This window comes from Netta rufina, assembly GCF_964035555.1.
Source record: "Netta rufina genome assembly, chromosome: 3".
NCBI classification, from domain to species: Eukaryota; Metazoa; Chordata; class Aves; order Anseriformes; family Anatidae; genus Netta; species Netta rufina.
This window is the reverse complement of record NC_140125.1, coordinates 71,874,573-71,894,498: the sequence shown is the minus strand read 5'-3', so window position 1 is coordinate 71,894,498 and position 19,926 is coordinate 71,874,573. Positions and strand designations below refer to the sequence as shown.

The following is a 19,926-nucleotide window of genomic DNA, read 5'->3' as shown; positions in this document are numbered from 1 at the left end:
TTTTTCCTTAATTTACCGCTGTTTTACTGAGGTTAGGTAGATTAGACTACCATGTTTACAGTGTCAATGTCATTTATAATGGATAAATATAATTGTTACCTATTTGTTTTGTTTTTTTGTTTTTTTTTTTTGCACCTGGTGATAGGTGTTCCAGCTGCTGATTAAGGGACCTTTGTTTTCAGAAATAATGACATGAAGTTCTGTACTACAGGGTTTATCAAATTTGAGGGAAAAAAAAAAAACAAAAAGAAGCATGTGAATAACTCATAGCAATCAAAAAAAAAGTGCATGTTTACAAGGTTCCTATAAAACTATTCCCAAGGGTTAAGTTAAAAGTTGTCTCATCTTCTTAGGGGAAGGGGATGTACAGGGTGTGATCTTAACTACAGGACAACTGCAAGAGGAGACAGCATTGAGTGGAATGCCTTGAGTATGCAAAGGGTTAAAATGATAGCAAACAGAATGAATCTGGGGGAGGGAAAGCCTCTTTCCTCTTCCCCACCAGAAACTTTAGACATCGTACATGATGTGAAGATAAAAAATTGTATAATGCAGAAGGAAACTGTTTTCTTCCATTACTATCATGTCTAAACAATTCTGGATACAATTTTAATTTGCCAGTGTTGTTGAAGTCTTCGTAAGGGTTGTTTTGATTTTTGTCTCATGCTTCCTTGAAGACCCAAATGGTAAACATTTGGACATAATGACGCAAACAGTAGGCTATCAATCAATCCCAGTTTTCACAGCATTGTTGTTCATTCAGAAAAGCTGTGTGAACTGACCTCTTTCTACAGCAGTGTCATTAGTTCCTTCAGAAATAAAACAAGGATCAAAAAGACTTCCAGGATTTTTCTCTTAAGACTTGCTGTACTGAATGATATTGTAAAATTAGTGATCGACTGTTTCCAATTAAGTCTCAGCTTTTTTTAATGCATTTTGTATGAGAGACTACATATTAATTGTTTTTGTTCTCCCCCCAGTTTTCTAAGCACCGACTTCCAGTAAATTAGCCAAACAGAAAATTGAATTGCGATTAGATTTGCCGTGTGAGCTCTTAATTTTGAAGCAAGTGACAAACAGTGTAATAGAGGAGTTAAACAGATGCAGTGTGAATGCCTCTCATTTGAAGTGAAGTAAGCGTCTGAGGTCAGAATTAGCAGGACCATGGGAGCTGCAACGCAAGGAGAGCAGTACAGCAGCATCCTGATCCTGGCTGCTTCTTGGGAACCGACGTAGGAAGTTTTTGCTCCACATGTCTAGCTAATAAGGCTGGGTGCTTGTGCTCTTTGCAGCCTGGTTTCTGCTTTGCAGTGCAGTTGAGGTGGCAGTGTTGAGGTACTTTTCCAGGCCACCTAAATATAGAAATATAACTAGTCCTGCTCAGTCTTAGGCAGTTTAATGGCTACACTTTTTCCCCACGTGGGTATGACAGTGTTGTGAAGGCACAGAGGCCTTGTAGTGTGCAGACATACTGAAAGGTGTTTAGAAGCTCCCAATCTTATTACTGCTAATCCATTTTTGTCTCGCCATCAGCTTCCAGTCCACTGCCTTTTCTGCTGTGAGAGTCAGTAGGTCAGAGCTGAAATCCAGACCACTATTTAAACCAATCCACCTCCAAGCATCCTTGAAAATGGTGGAAAATGGTGCTCTCCATGTTAGAGGTCACCATATCTATCTCCTTCTTGGTGTGAATCACTGTTTGTTCCTGTTTTCTCTCCCCAGCCAGGCCATCAGTTTAGAGTATCCATCTGTATCTGCCTTTCAACTGTCTGATTTCCTCTTTTGTTTCGATTTTTAATTTATTTTTTTTACCCCTCTCCCTCACAACCTCCCCATACCTATCAGGCCCGGTTGTTGTGTTTTTTTTTTTTTTTTAAAGTTCAAGCGGAAAGATTTGTGGCTTTCTTCTGTGTTAAAATTGCATACTTTTGATTTAGTAGGCCTTTTCGATTCAAAGGGGATGGAAGCCCTGAGGTTGGCTTGAGGTTATAGAGCTAATAGCTATTAGTCATGACTACGTATAAAGGTGCAAATAATCTAAGGGTTAGCGCTGTGGCAGCTCTGCTCTTTATGTGGCTTCTTATATTTGGGGAGGGCTTCTGTATTCATGATGTTCTTGCCCTCAAAAAAAAGTGGGGGGCCTGGAGCTGGTTGTGGTCTTTTGCATGGAACAGCAAAAACTTTGCTGCAAAAACAGCATAATTTTGTTTTAAGGTTGGATCCAACTGTACCTCAATCAACCATACAAGGATTATCTGCTTGGTAACTTGCGTGTCCTCAGCCCCTTTCCTAGTCTTTTCTCTTCCATCTAGCAACTTTTCTAATATCTCAAGAATAATATGCTTGTTCAGAGTGACTTAGAAGTGGTTTCTGGGCATGCACTTGCATGCACATTCAAAAGAGTAGAATGCAGGAAGAGGTACAGCAAATAGGGAAATAATCCCGTTTCTCGGACCAGCCTCTGGAAATTTGTTAAGCTTCAGCTAAATTTATTCTGTCGGCCACCCAATAAGTTTTATTAGTATCAGACTCCAGACTATTCTCTTTAAATTTGTCAGAAAGCCAATGACTTTATTCAGGCACAACAAAGTTTTATAAGTCTATTATTAACAGTAGTAGTATGAAATGGAGAAAGTAAAATCCTCGGCAGAGCAGAATAATATTTTTTTCAAAATTGAGTTTATTCTCTTTGGAAGCTACAAGCCAGCACTGCTGGAATTCTCTGCAGAAGAGTGGTGGTATCACTGCAGAGCAGCCTGCTTTGAGGGCTGCGTTAGAGCTATGCTTCCTGGAAGCTTGGAGGTCCTACCCCAAATTCCTGGTGGAATAGCTATGGATCTCAAAATCTAGGCAGTTGGGATTGGGAAAATGACTAGAAACGAGGCAAGTTTTTTGTCTGTAGTCTGCCACACATTTGGGTTCTAGTAGGAAATCTGCTGGAATCAAAAGTATCTTGACAAAATGTTTTGGTTGTCGTGCATTTCCAGTTTTAAAAGGAATATTTTTTGTGTTTTAGGAGCAGCCCTCAGGTTCTTTATGCACTGTATGGACATTTCAGTGTGTTCCCACAGAATTTATCACTTAGACAAAAGATGAGTGAAGAGACAAAAAGGAAGGAGAAATTAGAGGCACAGAGAGGGGATGTGGCTTGCGCCTGGTCACAGAGGTCAGTAGCAGAGTTAAGAACTGGATTTTTTTTGAATCCTAATCTAAATCAGTCTGTCTTGCCCAAAGGAGATCACAGAGCAAGTTCACAGTTCACTTGGTATGAGAGACTAAGGCATCAAAAACTTCACAGAGGAAACTAAAGCTTTCTCATAGCTTCTCATGTTTTCTTGCTTTCAGAAACAAGCATGCTAGCAACAACTAAAGTACACAAAGTACATGTATATATGCTTATGAGTTTTTGTATTATTTTTATTACAGTAAACTTCATAGAAAATGTGAGAATGTTCAAAATTACTCTTTTTCAGTAGGGGCATAATCCTGGTAAGGTTGATTTGATGTGTAATGCATGCTGCCTTTAGTGCACAACCAGTTACAACTGGTGAAAATGTAACTGAAAACTTCAGTGAGTCTACCAGAGCTTTTAGAAGGTAGTAGTCAGCCTCTGAAGGTTTACAACATGAAGTTCTCAACCAGGATACTACAGTGACAACAGGATTTTGTCATTGGGGTGTTGAAATTTTATTTATTCTAGTAAACAAAAGAGGGCCAGAACATGTGGTGTTTGTGCTGTATGACTGTTAGCAGTTCTTTGGCATGATTATGCTCTAGGCCAGTTAATGCTCTCCCAGAAAAAAAAATAAAAAATAATTATCAGTGTTCATGGTTTAGCAGCCTGGCACCTACTCTTAGTAAGCTATATAGATAATGGAATGGGTTGGGTTGGAAGGGACCTTACAGGCCATCTATTTCCAACCCCCCTGCCATGGGCAGGGACACCTCCCGCCAGACCAGGTTGCCCAAAGCCCCATGCAGCCTGGCCTTGAACACTCTGAGGGCATCCACAGCTTCTCTGGGTGACCTGTGCTGGTGCCTCCTCACCCTCTGAGGGGAGAATTTCTTCCGAATTTCAAATCTAAATCTTCCCTCTTTTAGCATAAAGCCATTCCCCCTTTTCCTATCGCTATACTCCTTGTGTCCTTCCTGCTGTGGACAGGGAGATAATTTAGCTGATTAGACATGAGCTGTTTCTCTGAACACTTGCGCTAAGGTTGAGAGAATGTGTCCTGGTCCATTTCATGAGCTACATCTATACCTTTAAGTTAGATCTGTGTACTGTAGCCTTATGAGGAGGGGCTGAGTACAATTATTCCTGTCTTCCTTGATTCCCTTTTGCGGTCTTTATATATTCTGCCTTTGTGCGTATACGTATGACCTGATTTTCACAGGAGATAAACATCTTAAGGGGCTGGAGAACAGAAAACCTGCAAAACTAAAAGACCTACAAAAAATGAGGAGAACGGTAGTAGCCATGCCAATAATGTAAAATGAGTAATCCACTAATAAACATTGTATTTACTCTGTCTTACGGTCTTATATGAGGATTCAGCAGCACTTGTTAATAGTGCTTGCCCCTTTCTTGAATAGCTCATTTTAATCAGAGATGTTGGGAACTTTACATTCAATGGATAAATTGTATTTTCCATCTTATTTGTGATTTGGAGAATATTTGTAAGAGAATAAAGGTCAAGCTTGTTCTTGTATCAGAGCGAAAGTTTTGTGTGGTGGCTTGGTATGTGGGTAGAGGTGCTGTAATCGTTGAAGATGTGAATGCCTCTTGTGCCCCTTGCCCTTCTTCCCCTGGTGGGCATCATCACCACACTTACCATGGCAAAATGCTGTGGGTGTCTACACTTGGGGAAGTGTCACTGAGTCCAGTATCGTAATGCAAACTGATATTCACTGGCAATTAAAGCAAAGAAGCTACCTGTGTACCAGATAAGCAAATAGATCCTATTAGATCCTATTCTGCCACTCTTGATGTTGGGGATCAGTATCCTCAGATGGAAGCGTAGTTGCAGAGCCAGCTCTCTAAAATCACAAACTAGTGAGCTGTAACTCATTTCAGAGTTGTGTGCTGCAGTCTTTTGTCCGCATAGCTAATGATTCCCGGTAATATTACTAATGATATTAACTTAGTAAATTCTGTTTGCAAATGCTGCATGTATGTGTTTTATGGAACTAGTTTTTTGCTTTAAAATGGAAAAACTTTCTGGATTCTAAAGAAAAACATTATATATAATGTTTTATTTAATTTATTGATTATAAAGAAAAGATTAGGTTACCGGACAAACTCTCTCTAGAAAGGAAGAGAATATGACAGTCGATCATCTGTGAAGCTAACTTTTCTGGTATTCAGTTATGGAAAAATTAAAATGAACTATTACAAATGAATTTTCATCAAAACTCTGAACAGGTAGCTATTCTGTGACTTTATTTAAAAAGTTACTGTTCAGTGTAAAGAGCCCTACAGGTATTCCATTACTATTTTATCAACTCTTCCTAAATTTTTCAAGACTAAATTCTTTAATTGTATTGTAGTAGCGATCTCTAAATACTTTAATCTACTATCTGTTCAAAAGAACTTTAATATGTGTACAGAAAAAGATATTTCATGTGTGCAAACTATATTGCCTGCTCATTACAGAATTTATTTTTCAATGAGTAAGGGCCCGGAAGAAGCTAATGTAAGTATTTTAGCAAGGGTTTGTATTTCTCTGATAAACAGCACTCCCCTTCTGTTTGTGATCACAGGATGAAAGCTCTGTAAGCTTGTATATGTACATTTTTACTGCTACATCATGTAGTGTGCTCTTAAGATTGAGATCTCATTCCCCAGGAAGCATTTCTGTCTAAGATTAATTGCCCTTTTAAAATCAGTGTTTGATGTATTCCTTTGGCTATATCCTGACTCACTTTAACCCTCTTTGACCTGACCCCACTGACTATTACCGCCATGGCTGAAGCAGAAATCCTTCAGCTTGATGTATGCAGTACAGACTTGAGCCTGTGGTTTTTCACATCGATGGATTCAATTAGCTGGGTTTTTACTGATCAGCTTAGCAGAGGTTGAAGAATTTGTCAGACATGGAACAAAATTGTCCATACTTCTGGGTTAATTGGATGAAAGCTCATCTACATTTTCATGTTTACTTTGCCTGTGAAGTTTACTTTGTTAAACATCATAATAATATTGCTGGAAGTAGCATTAAAAAGGCAAAAACAGTTTATTTTTCTCCAGTTAAATAGTGAAAGGTGCAAAACATAAAATAGCAACCATTAGATCTCTGATCTGTGTGCATCTCCTATCACTTCTCAGGCAAATGTTTTTAAACTATAATTATGTCTGAACGTCCACTTCTGAGGTTGATTTATTAAACTGGGCAGACAAACTAACAATTATCATCGTGGCTTGATGAAAACAAGTGAACTTGCTGGACTTTTCTGTATTGACTGTTGTTTTACAGCAACAGCAATCCTTTGCTTTGTCTTGCTAGGAATAGTTTATCATTTGAGTAGCCGAAAAGTTCATTATAAAAGATGGACGATCGCTACAATTGAAGAATATTTGCAGGCATGATGTGAATTATAGTAACTTGTAGTAACATAGAGGTTGAAAGTTCAAGAATGCCATTAAAAACCTTTAAAAGTATATGCATGTGCATATGCATAGGGAATATATAATGTGATTGTATAGAGAATTTAATAGTTAATTGTTTGGGAAAACCATATGATTGAAAACAATGACATTATAAAAATCCTCATGAACTATTAGCAACAAGAAGTCTTTTTACAGCAAATTGATTTGTAACAATCTTTAAAGAGAAAAAAAAATCTTTATCAGCCATTTCAATTTTTCAAGAACCATCTTGGTTACATTTAGCTCCCCATCTGTGTACGGAACTAGCTTTAATTTCTGAAGGTCAGCTGTAGAAAGTTTAGAGGGAAGGGAAACCTCAAACTCAATTAAGGGCATGGTACATGTAAGGGTTAACTCATAAGTCAATGTGTCTGCAGTTTAAAAAGCTGCACAACTCCTAAAAGTGGTTTGGCTTTCTCTCAGCAGTGGGAAACATTATGGATGACTTGGGCTCAATTTGTCATGCATTCAAATGCTTGTCTCTTAACGCACACCTTGTTTGTTCCCTGTATATAGAAATGTTTTGTACGGTAAATGGACGGTAACACAATTTATGTTGAACTTTGCTTCTTTGTTCACATCTGCATAGCCAAACTTAAGCATATTGCAGGAAAAAAAAAAGAAATCAAGTTTCAGTTTTGAACTTGAGTGTATTAAGGCTGAGGCATGGATGCTGAGGGTGGGATTCATTCTTAGGAAGAATGTAAGACGTAAGAATATTTTCCAGTGGTTTGCTTATAAAATATCTCCCCCTTCCTGGGGCTTAGGTGTTTGAGAAGCATCTCAGGCTCAGTCACTGTAAGGTCTTCTAAAACCTTTTATATGCTAACATGTTAGTGGTTCAAGAGAACCGTTTTTGGGTTGTCATAGATTAGCTTGGAAATACTTGCAACAACCCCATTAAAAGCTTCTATGATATACACAAGATTTTTTAATTATTATTTTTATTAAAGTTAAGCTTTCAATTCCATACTCTAACTGCTTTTCCATTCCACTGCATGGACTTCTATAGAATGAAAGATCCCCTTGACTGAATTAGATGGTATTATTGTTACTGTTTTGGACTGCATGGAGAATACTTGAAAAATAATAATAAAAAAAAAGTCTGCACGTGCAACTTGAACTTACTGGTATTTGAGGATAATTTATTCTCTAATTCTGTTTTAATGGAATAGAAAAATGTTTGCATACTATGTGGCTGCTATGATATTTGAAGCATAACTTGTGTTATGCTTCAAATAATTGCTTTATAACTGCTTCTAAAGTTGTTTCATAACTGCTGTAAAGCATGATAAACATTTGTGTGGGGTGACTAACTTAATCCACATTGTTATGTTTCAGAACTGTGGCTATCTAACCTGGGTTTTGACTTGAGGTAGAAGATGGCAGGAAATTGAGAGGAAAAATTGCATGAAGAAAATGATGAATAGGGGTGATGCCCAATATTTGGTTTGTTCAGAGTATTTGATGATACTTAATGTAGATGATAATGTTGTATATGTGATTAATTTCATTTTGAGGATAGAGAAAGATAGGACTGCTAGAATATAATCCAGGGAATGTGATCATACTAAATAACAGTGACAAGGAAACTCTTTCCTCTCCTTTAACCTACAAACGTCTAAACTCCAACAGGAGATGTTTATGCCCCAAGAAGATCATGTAGAGATAAACCAACTGGCCTGTGTTGAAACTATGTAAAGAAATAACACTGTTCAAAACATTTAAAGCTCTAGATCAGTGATTGTGGACTTCATGGCAGTGTCACAATGGAGGAATACTTAAGATGTTTTGCACAGTTACTCTTTTATAGTCAGGTAGTAAGCAAAACTGCTTTCTTTGAAGTTAACATAGTCCAAAAGGATAGAACTGGACCTAAGACGCTGTAGCTCTTATGGGGAGCTCTGGTAAGATCAAGGCATGAAGGTTGATATTGAGCCAGATGATGTGAATGACAAAACAATCCTTGGTGGAGAGAGATTGATATTGAACTGTTTATATTGGAGCAGAACAAAATAAAAATAATGAGTTAGAAATTATCTGCATGGGGTTGTTCAAGTCCATTAAAATTTAATGTTCCTTTAAAAAGAGATATTTTTTAAAAAGTATAATACACAGTATTGGATTTTATTTACCATTAATTGTCCTCGAGGCCAGGAACTTGCTGTAGTTAAAAGAAGTCTGGTTTATTTGTGTAAAATACCCAGAGCTGTGAATGTATTTAGGAAGACTGTGACCTTCAATTTGAGCAACTGAACTCATGTTGCTACCAATGGTTAAAATGAGAGAGAGATTGCTGCCGGTTAACAAGATCTACCCGGCTGTTAATCTATACTCGTACTGGGAAGTTGGATTACATCCAGGAACTGAAATTCTTCAAAATGCTTCTTGTGTTTGGAAAAACATTTATTCCTGATACGTAGTAATTTTGAGGAAGAAGACTTGTTCTGACCAATGTGTTGAACGTGTGTTTTGTGTGTGAGTTCTTCACCTGAATCAGCATCAGTGGCTTTCCCCAGTGCTGGCAGGATTTGTTAGCAGGAATGACAAGTGCTGTGCCATTGTGTCACACATCAGCCTCTACATTTTTGAGGTCAGAAGGAACCTTTTGTTGTGGCTAGGCTATTTTAGAGGTGGCTTCTCAGATTTTTTTGCGTTTTCTCATTCTTGGTCAGAGTATACTGAAAAGCATATCTTGGCAGTTGTGGCCCAACATATCATCTGTATTTCTATTTAAACTGATAATGACACCACAAAATTAGGAGAGGGGAAGGGAATAAGGGTTTTGTTAGCTTATTCACGATTAAGGCAAAGTGGAAAGTATGTTGAGATTGCTGTGGGAGTGAGTCAGTTATGGCAATGGTACCCACTACTGTGAATAGCAGGGTCCTTTCTGCATTAAAGTCATTCGCAGGGAAGTAAGAAGAGCCTTTGATGTGGTGGTTGAAATAGACTAGAGTGAAGCTCCTGAAAATTGATGAAAAGATTTTATTGATTAAAAAAAACGTATTCCTAGTTAAACAATTTTAAAAGTAAAAACTCCTGCTCAACAGAATGTGTATAGTGACTTTAGACCTTAAAGTTATCGCTGCTTAAATATTTCATATCACTGAAGAAACCTTTAGTGTTCCCTGCCTGAAGTACTTGTGCTGAGCTCATTCAAAAGAGCAATGATTGTTTGGCCCTGAGACCAACCTCAACTTTTTTTTTTTTTTTTTTGTCTTCACCCCATAAAATTGCATAGGTATTGAGTATCTGTTAGTTGAGAAGGTAAGATTTGTTTAAAACATAAGTTTCTGTATTTGAGACGTTTATTTTGAGGTCATTGCAGCTGTACAGTCTGAACATCTCACCATATTTCTGTACTTCGGTTGCTTTTACAAATGCACTTGTTAGAAATGGATTGCAGAAGTGTTCCAAAATGATTTGAGTTTATAATTGGACAAAGTTGAAATAAGGTTTTAACTACTAATTTATTTTTAAAAGGTACTTAGGAAAAGCAAAGCATGAATAGTTGATTTATAGACGGGTTGAATTCATTCCATATCTAGGTTTGCTGGCTGAGCAAAGAAATAGGCTGCTATAAAGGAAAAAAAGATACAATATCTGGCTAAAGGAACTGTAATTAAAAGTAATGTGAAAATGTTAATAAATACTCAGATTATTTTTTAAGTTTACAGATATTTTAATGAGCATATGTGATTTTTGTAGCACATGCAATGAAAGCAATTGCTTTCCTGTAAATGGTATCTAATCGTTGGCACTTCAAATTTCAGCTGTTGGAATTATTTTCAGTTTTGAACAGGTTATTGTTGAGGAGCTAAATGCTGTTCATTAGTTTCAGTGCTAATAGTTGAAAGGTCCCTGTATCGAATTGAACCCTTGCTGCCAGTATTGCAGTTTTGGGTGTTTTTTCGTTTGTTTTTAAAGAGGTGCTACCTACTTAAAACCACACAAAGTAAAACACAAAACAAATGCTTGTTTATTTATATTCTACTTCTGATGCACAAGCCACTGGAGTACTTCAGGTCTTTAGACCACAAGGCCTGTCTGGGGCTGCCTCTTCTCTGCATATCCTAAAGTAACCATCTTGGAGAGGGGAGGGATGACTCCAACCACTCTCTAGTTCTTTCTTACCACCTGGGATTGCAGATTAAAACATAGAAGCTTTGGATTTATTTGCTTGCTGAACAGAGTAGTCTTTTGGAAATCATTGTGCACAGTTTCATATGCAGTCCTTTGTGCTAAACCAAACATCTAGTGGTCAGAAGGAAATTTTCACCTTTGCCTGCCAGGGACTTACCTTCAGTTTCGGCTTTAGGTTTTAAAAATAGTCAATAATATCTGTCAGTGATGGATTTAGTAGTTGCCGCTGTGTGTGAAAAAAACTACTGAAGGTTCTCTGTCTGTAAATATTTTCCTAGGAGATGCTAAAGAGGTTAAAGTCTTTCCCCATGAAGATGTCGGTCTGTCTCTTCAGATTCTGAGGTGTCTGAGGCACCAGCTTCGAGCACACATGGTCAAGGAGTGTTCTGGCTGCCCAAAGTACCTGCACCTAAAGGTCTGTGCTGCTGCTTGGTGATCTGAGGAGCAGGAGAGGTGAAAAGGAAAGTGCCATAGCACAGCCACAAAAGGAGAACTCTGCTTCTTGTAACACAAACACAAGATGAGTTTTTCTACTGTGTGGTATAACCCATTAGTGGGAATACCTTTAGTATCATGTAATCCAGAACCTATGATGTGTTTTGAAGATAAACAAGCAAATGTTTATGCCCATTTCACAGCAGAAAATGCTGGGAACTAATTCTGTTACATTATTTCTAGGGCTGCTACTACGTGACATTTTCTTTGTTTATTCTTAATCCCTATACTTTTCAGTATAGTCCTGTCCAATGTATTCCTGTGGCCAAGTATCATGCAAGAAGCATGTTATTTGAATTTCTAGTTTTTAGTACAGGGTACTGTTTTCTCTTTTAGGGCTTCTAAAGCCAATTTAGAAAATGGTGCAGGCCTGAATAAGAAGGTGGGGGTTCTGCATTGTCCATTTTGATGACTGCAGGCAGGTTCTGGGACTTGCTATGCAGAGGTCCTTGCACACAGAGGGTTCTATCTGAAGCACTCCAGGGAAATTCTTGCTGAATCCAGAATATTTTGTAATGTCTATCAGTGAAAGAATTTAAGCCAGATAAATTGCCCTGACAGGTGCTTGCTAAGAGGCCACAAGTCCGAACAGAAGCGTTTCATGCCATTAAGGAATTTTAAGTGGAATTTTAAGGGATTTGGGGTAGGTGAAAGGGAGTTTCTAGCTGCAGCGTTGATAGGTGTTATGGTGTTAATATGGGTGGAAAAAAGGCTGAAATGCGCACCTTTGCAGAAATAGTTCCTTCTCACCGTTCTGTTCCTGGGCACTTGAATCTTGGAAGCAATCTTTTTTCCTTCCCTCCATCGTCTTTATTTCTTCCTTTCTAAATAGAAAGACGATTCAGTAGAAAAAGTGTATTTAGATTGCATCAGGGGTACATACGACAATCTGAATTGATGCTGAATAAGCTAATTCTCGTGTTCTAATTTTGAGTGTTTTAGTTTGCAAGTGATAATTTATGTGGTTAAAGGAAATAGAAAACCTTACCCTCTGTTTGTTACCGTGACATTACACATCTTCCTACCTTCTCTGAAGATTGCATATTTTCTATTCTTCATCTCCCTTCCTCCCTCCTTCCCTCTCCCCATCATTATTGAACCCTAAGGGTTTTTAGAGGAAGCTTGGGATCAGCGAGAGCAAATATTGCAGTAGGGCTTTGTCCTTAAAGAAGGGAGAGGGGACTTAAAGCTTCCTCAGGATGGAGGAGTGCTTCGAGCCTCTCTCTCAAGGACTCTTTTGAAATGCAACAGCCGCCATCTCCTGTTTCCTTCCAGCAGATGCCTATCTGCAAGAGTCCTGTACCAGTGCTTTCTCTGGCTGGATCAGGGTGGTTTCCTGATCAGGAGTGCTTAGGCAGACATCTATTTCTCTCCATTGTATCTCAGCTGCCAATTTCTCTGTGTTCTGTACAGAGTTGGAAAACTTCTGACATGGCATGCTTTATTAGCCTTGGTCAGGTACCTACTTTGTGTTGCAACACTTGAGTTAGGGCATCTAAATTAAGTGATCTGAAATGTCCCAAGCACATGTTGGTACACAGCAGGTAACCACAGTTAGGTGCCTGTGTGCCTTCTGCAGATGGAACATGGCGAAGTTTTACCAACAAGCCTTACAATCTCTGCTTATCATTGGCCACTGGTGACTTTCAGGGGCTCGTAGTGGCTTTTGAATTCATGAATTTTCACAGGGAAAGCCAAGGAAAATCACTTAGTCCTTTGACAGTCACTCTGGTAGAATGTGACTTAATTTGTCTTGAAGCTTTTCTATAAATGCTAAAACATTTATCCCATGTACATCAGTTCAGTAATCTAAAAAACATTCTGATCTAAAAGTAAATAGTTACTGTGTACATACACTGTAAAATTTTCTATGAAATATTTATTGCTGTGCTTTCATTTTTCTGATATTTTCACTTCATCTTCTTCCTTAATTTGCAACAAGATAAAAGAAACCATCTGTAGGTCATTTGATACCTAACACGTAACCCAGTTCTATCTTGACATAAAAAGAGAAAAGTCAGTGGGATGACTAGAAGATTTTAATTCACTTCTTTTAAGAATATTCTGTTTTTTCTTCTATTACATTACAGCATATTGTGAAATGAGTACTGACAGTTATGATCCTACCAGGTCTGAATCCCATGCAATACAGATGAGCGAAGCTATTAGCTCTAATTTTTATAGGCCTGGTCCGATGGCATGGCGTTAATCTTCTATGTAATTAAGTTGTTTAAATCTTATGCTACTCATTTAAATATATTTTGTGTTTAGCAACTGGTATATGGGGTAGGGAAGCAGAGGACAATCCTTTGTATGTCAAGATGCATACAAAGCGATCTGCAACTCCTAAAAGCCTACAAACAGTAATGGAAATAAAAATATGATGCAGATCTGTTGCAGATACAAACCAGGTGGATGAAGCTTTCATGAGAAGCTAACAAGTCAACCAGAACCCAGATCAGACTGGTAATGGTCAGTGCTAATTAGGCAGGCGGCTGTTGAGAAAATGAGTATTTGAGGCAATTTTTAAAATGTATTTGCCATTAGCATTTTTTTTTCTGTTACATACATGTAAGGTGGAGGAGCCATCAATAGGAGAAGCTCTCTGGTTGTGATTCAAAATGGGGAAGTTATTCACAACGTGGAAGTTGAAGAAAGTTTGGTAAATGCAACTTAAGTGAGAGTTTATGGTCCAAGGAGGGGAGATGCTGAAGTAGAAACAATAGATTTTGTGGAAGAAGGCTACAATGAATACAGAATTGGTAGATAAGATCTCTTTAGCCAAGCCTCAAGGGGAAAAAAAGAATTAAGAAGTGATGCTTTCTCAGAGACAATACTAAGGCACAAACAACGCTAATGCAGAGATGTAGACTCTAATTACACCATAAATTCTTCATTGACCTCAGACTTTCTCAGTTTGCTGAGGAACAGAATAAAAGATTTGTATGAGAAAGGGGCAGCTAGGTAGGGAAAGGTGTACGGGGGCACCCAGATGATCTGCATTTCATTTTAAAGCAAGAGGCATCAAGTTAGCGCACATATGCACAAGGATCCAAAAATATTCTGTTGCATAGTAAAAGTAGTCAAGGAAAGAGTTCATAAGCTTTTTGTACAGTAGGAAGAAAACGATAGTCAAATTATAAAGTTTTTAATCCATTGTGGTGCAAGTTTTTGCTGAAAACAGTCAGGTACGTATAAGTGGCTAACACAATCTAGACTAAGGTTAAACTGTTCATACACGTGGAGTAGTTAACAAGGACGTGTAATAGCCAATATGCATTCTTCATGAGCAGAATAGTTTCAAATTAATCTTTTGTTTTCTCTTAATCTTCTTTTAATTTGTAAAAAGCCTCGCATTAGATCATAGTGCATCTTTGAAAGTAGTAAAGAAGACATTTTTTGGTGAAACTTTAGAGGTACTAAATTGACCAGATAATGTCTATGTGCAGAGTGATTGCAAATGATTCACTGTTGAAAAGGAAGAAAACTGAGGACTGTCTTGACCATACTCTTAATGTTTCCATCATTCAGCCCATTAATAAGAGCATTCTTACTAAATTTACAGATGAAAGAGTTGTATGAATAACTACAAGTTGTATTTAAGGACAGGATTCAGATCTGGAGGAAGTGGAAAATATAATTGTTTTTAAGAATATGCAGAGTAACATTTAAATTGTTTTAATATAAGGTGTATGATCAAATTTTGCAGTAATGCATCCCTTATATTGGCATGTAACACGAAATTCTATGCCCTGTGATTATAATTTAACTCTTGTTAAAGTTTTCTCCAGAGCTCAGCAGGTTTTTCCCCCATTTTACAATGGCAAAGTCGCTGTAAAAGAAATCTGGAAACTAATACCGTTTTTTCTGCCATCTCTGTATGCAAATTAGTTCTTTCTGGCAATTAACTGATGTTATGAAATGCAAATACCTGTTATCAACTCTGTGGCCAACTTATGGAAAACCAAAATTTGATTTTATTTTGAAAGTGTTAAATATATATTTTTGGCAATTACTTCATATTGATATTATTTGGATGTTGCCAGCTTCTCAGCATAAAAACTTGCTTACTGAGATCTTTCCTTTTGGCATTTAAACTCCTGATTGGTAGTTTTTTCAGCCCAATAAATACCTGGTTTGGTTGGAAATGCCAGATGTTTATTTTACATGATGTGCTGTGATTTCTGTCCCGTCCACAATAAAACCAGAAGCCAGCAATTGTTTATGCTTAATTTAGCATGATAACATATATAACTGTGCCATCTAGAGAATCAAGCTTTCTATGTTTAATCAAGAATTTGTACAGAATATGGTACTATATGTAGGTAGACTGTAACTAATGTATAATGCTGTATTTTAGGCACACAACTGTCAGCTTCTGCAGTAGAAGTTATTACTGGTATAAAGCCAACAGTATATTCAGGGATGGTTGTTCCTAGAATAATGTAGGCTGTGCTGGCATCGGTAGCCAGCTAAAATACAAATACTTTTTCAGGCAGCTGTCAAATCATTTTGGCTACCAAACACAAATAAGATTTTACCTCTGTTACCAAATAGGAATTGCTCTATAACTGGGGGAGCTGAATGACAGAGCCAGTAATGGTACTTCTACTTTGTAGGTTCTGCTTTTCCATGCAACTCTTGGGCAGCACAGTGCTTTGTTCTGTCCTGTAGATGGCAAGGGGATAAAATGCCAGTTAGAGAAGGCAGTGATATTTCTGAGCACTGACTGTGGTAGGTCCATGTGAGAATGCCAGAGTATGGTATAAAAACAGAAAAAGGTCACTGCTTTTCTTTTCTCCCCCCCCAGCCATTATTTGGAGCATATTCTAAATGCTCTTCTCATATCATGACTCTGAAATAAATTTTAATTTATTTTTTTTTTTAGTTCACATTTTGTGACAGTTGTGTCAGCTGCTTTAGCTGGTTCCCATCATTTGAACCAAAGGATCAAAGTACTTGCATCCTCCGGGACAAATATAAATAAAAAGAATTGAAATATTCTTAGAATATATTCTTGTCATACTGGGAATCATTTACCAACATAGCTTTTCCGAGAGATGAAACTAAGTGAGAAAAAGCTGGTGCCAACTCAGTCTTCTGAGTAACTCTCTGTACTATTGCTAGAGACTTTAGTAAATTATTCCTAGTAAACAAAATTTCTTCAGCAATATTACATATATTATGTATATGACATAATACATGTAGTCCGGCTTTTTCAGCAGAAAGCATGTACAATATTAAAAATACAACTTCCCTGGTAAGTTTTAAGAAGCCTAATATCTCAAGTATGGTCTGCATAAAATTTGTATGGCTTCTGTCTGGGAGAGATGGGTATGCCTGAACTGTGTTGACACCCAGCTGCAATCGCCATTGGAAAAAACTTGCAACTAGTGAAGAAGAGAGGTGCTTTCGTTAAGTTTCATTTTTACCCAGCTTTTTCTTGGAATTATTTAAATGTAAAGTTTCTGTTTTAGATCATACAAATCTCAGCTTTCTCCATACCAATATTTCCTGCTTTTTGTCCTGTTTAAGGTTGAACTCTGTAACACCAACTCAATCTACTGTAAATTAAGTATAGGTAAATGTTTAATATTTCTGTGCATTTTGAGTGGTATACTAGTGGTTTCTCTTTTTCTTTGAATTAGATGGAGAGAAGAAGACCCAAATCATGATTCATGGAATTGAGCCGATGCTGGAAACACCAATACAGTGGCTAAGCGAACATATGAGCTATCCAGATAATTTTCTTCACATTAGTATCATTCCCCGACCTACCGATTGAACCTTGGCTATATTGGTATGAGGATCATTCTCGAGCTGGAATTATAAGGACACGTTAACTTCTTGCTTCAGTCAGTCTTGAGAGAGGCAGCCTGACCAGAAAAGAAAAGAAAAAGAAACAAAACAAGAAGTCCTCACTGCTGCAAGCCAAACAGGAAGAGAGATCCTATCATCAGATAAGGGCAATTGGGCTGATCTTATTTTGCATCACCGCTGCTTTTCTTCACCGCTGTAATTAAACTTCAGTTGCGATATGAAAGAATTTACAGGACCTCTGCAAGTCTGCTGTTTTCTTGTAAAATATAATGAAGCTGAAACTGTCAGCCGACGAGCAAATGGAAATATGCCACTCGATTGTATTTCTGATTAACAAATAAACAGGGCTATTTCCTAAAGCGGTAGTGTTTCAACTTTGAGAGTGGAAACATTGGTTTAATTTTCTAGAAAGTTAGACACTGAGAGATTTAGTTACCAATAGCTTTTTGTAAAAGATCAAATTACTGTAAACCCATCTTTCCTTAATGAGAATTTCATGTTTACAGTATGTGTATTCGTATGCAAATGATCTTTTAACTTTGATAACAAGCAGTGAGAGATTTTAAAAGTAAACCCATGGCATGTTTTGTCATTTAAAAACATGCACAACTTAATAATTTACAAATACTTTTGATTTGTATGCTGTCACTGAATACTCCAGTATGTTTATTATTCCAACCAGTTTTCATAGACTAGCAATGATGTGGGATAATTTGTCTCAGGATTTGTCATGGCATTTCTTTGTTTTCATCTATTTTTTTTCTGTGAGAATATTTTCTTACATTAGTTTAAAAAGTTAAAAAAAAAAAAAAAAAAAAAAAAGTAAACGGATGTTGCAAACTATTGTATCCTGCTGTTTATTCCCATAGAGCAGAAAACAGTTAAATCATAGAATGATGAACAGATGTATTGCTTTTTAATAATTTTGAGTTTTGGAAAGCTGAGGCTTTTCCAAGCTAATACTTCCCTGCATCTGAGTTTAGTTTTCTACTGTGGTCCCTGGGCAATCAATCTGAAATTTGAAAGGTTAGAATCTCATTGCACAGATTTTTACTTTATTTAGCAGATGTATTTTTAGGTTACTGGGTTGCTTTGTTTTCTAAACGTTTCTTACCATTACAGCTGCTACTAGGACCCTACCATTTTTTGTGTTATGTTGAATTCATCAAACTGTGCAGTGTTGCTTTCTCTACAGTTTCTGGTTGTTTGTGGCACGAGGCTGTGTTTATAGTAGCCATGTTATCAAGTATGTCAAATATTATCAAATATGAAGAAAGCATGACATTTTTCTATCAAAAAGAGTAGCTGTTGAAGTTCCTACTTAAAATTTTAGCTTGCAAATGTCACGATAACTGCCGCTGTTACTCTCATTCTGCTTTCTTTCTGTCCTCCCTTTATGGGAGGATGCTTACCTGCAGCTGAAAAACAACAAAATGGAAATCAATCAAACAAACAAAAACTCTTTTAGAGGCATGGGGGAGGGATCTCTCTGGGTGAGGATAGAACCGAGGCTGGAAAAGCCCAAAGGGCAGAAAAATGTCAATAGAACAGATCAGATAGTGTTTTAAATGTAAATGAGGAAATGGCATTAAGGAAAAGGAAGGAAAAAAAAGGTAATAGGGAAATAAGCATAAGCTGTATTCTGCAGGTCATGAAGAATCTTTTAAAAGAAATGAAACATGCTGATCTGTGTTTATGCAGAATTGTAATACAATATTCGTATGGGGGGTGATTTGGTTGAATTATTCTAATTTCCAGTTCTGTTTGGAATTTCTGGTACAGTGCTGGATTGGCATTTATAAACTTTCGTAGGCAGACACATCTAAATATTCTGGAGAATTTCAAAGTCCTGCCAGTGGGTAAAGCAAATATTTTGTAGTCTTCATATTGAGGGGAAAAAAAGTCTTTTGTAGAATTAATTTTTCCATTAATCAGGATGACGTTGTTATAAGAGGCAGTACATTAAAAAGTGTAAAGGTTGTTTCCTTCATTTGAAGGTAAGTCGCTGGCTATTTTAATGCACATTACACCAGCAGTTTAAGTAGAGAGTGCTCTTCTCATGGCCCTTATTTGCTAGTAAATCCAACTTTAAAGGCCTAGCGTGAAACAAACAAATAGCCTGGCTTTAAAACATACTCGTTCCTATTAAATTATTTAAACTTTATTAAAAAAAAAAAATAGAACAAAGTTTGAGTCTGTCCTTATTTCCAGCTAAATAAGGATTCTTGTCATGGGGTGACAAAGCATTTAATTAATACTTAAGAAGCAAAAGCTGCTTAAAGAGCTGGTTAGGTGATGCGTCTAAACAAAAGGACTACATCACAAAAATGAACTGGAGTCTTTGCTACCTGATTCTAATCACATTTCTATACTTTCTGCTGCTTAGTGGGTGAATAACAATAGCAACAGGAGGGGCATTGTGGCCTAATTAAATACTTTACTTTGAAATGCTGCAACTTCAAAAACAAAACAAAAATAGATCTGGTCTAAATTGTTCAGAAACTAAAATACTGCTCACTAAACTTATTTCAATGCTAATAAAAAGTGCCAGGTACACACACATACATATACACACATGCATACATTCCTCTACCTTGAGAATTTAAGCGCATCCAGTGAGCCGGTTAAAGCACAATTTTAGAGCAAAAGGCAGAGTTTTCACTGTATTTCATGTTTGGCAATGGCTACTTTGGTTTTTGAATATTCGATGAAGAAAGAGTGAATTTTCCAGTGCTCTTTGATCTTTGATACCACCGACTGTCACTCAGCACGCTGTCAATCAGCACACAAAGCCATGCCTTTTTATTAAAAGCTAGAAA

At 37.2% G+C, this 19,926-nt stretch overlaps 1 protein-coding gene across 1 annotated transcript in view; it reads left to right on the top strand.

Moving 5' to 3' along the window:
• The window catches only part of ATG5 (autophagy related 5), a 78,745-nt gene extending 59,501 nt beyond the window's left edge, over positions 1–19,244 (top strand). The window contains exon 8 of the mRNA XM_084284118.1: positions 16,936–19,244. Coding sequence (XP_084140244.1) covers positions 16,936–17,072 — 137 coding nt within the window. The 3' untranslated portion in view covers positions 17,073–19,244. The remainder of the gene's footprint in view (positions 1–16,935) is intronic.
• Positions 19,245–19,926: the final 682 nt, after the last annotated feature.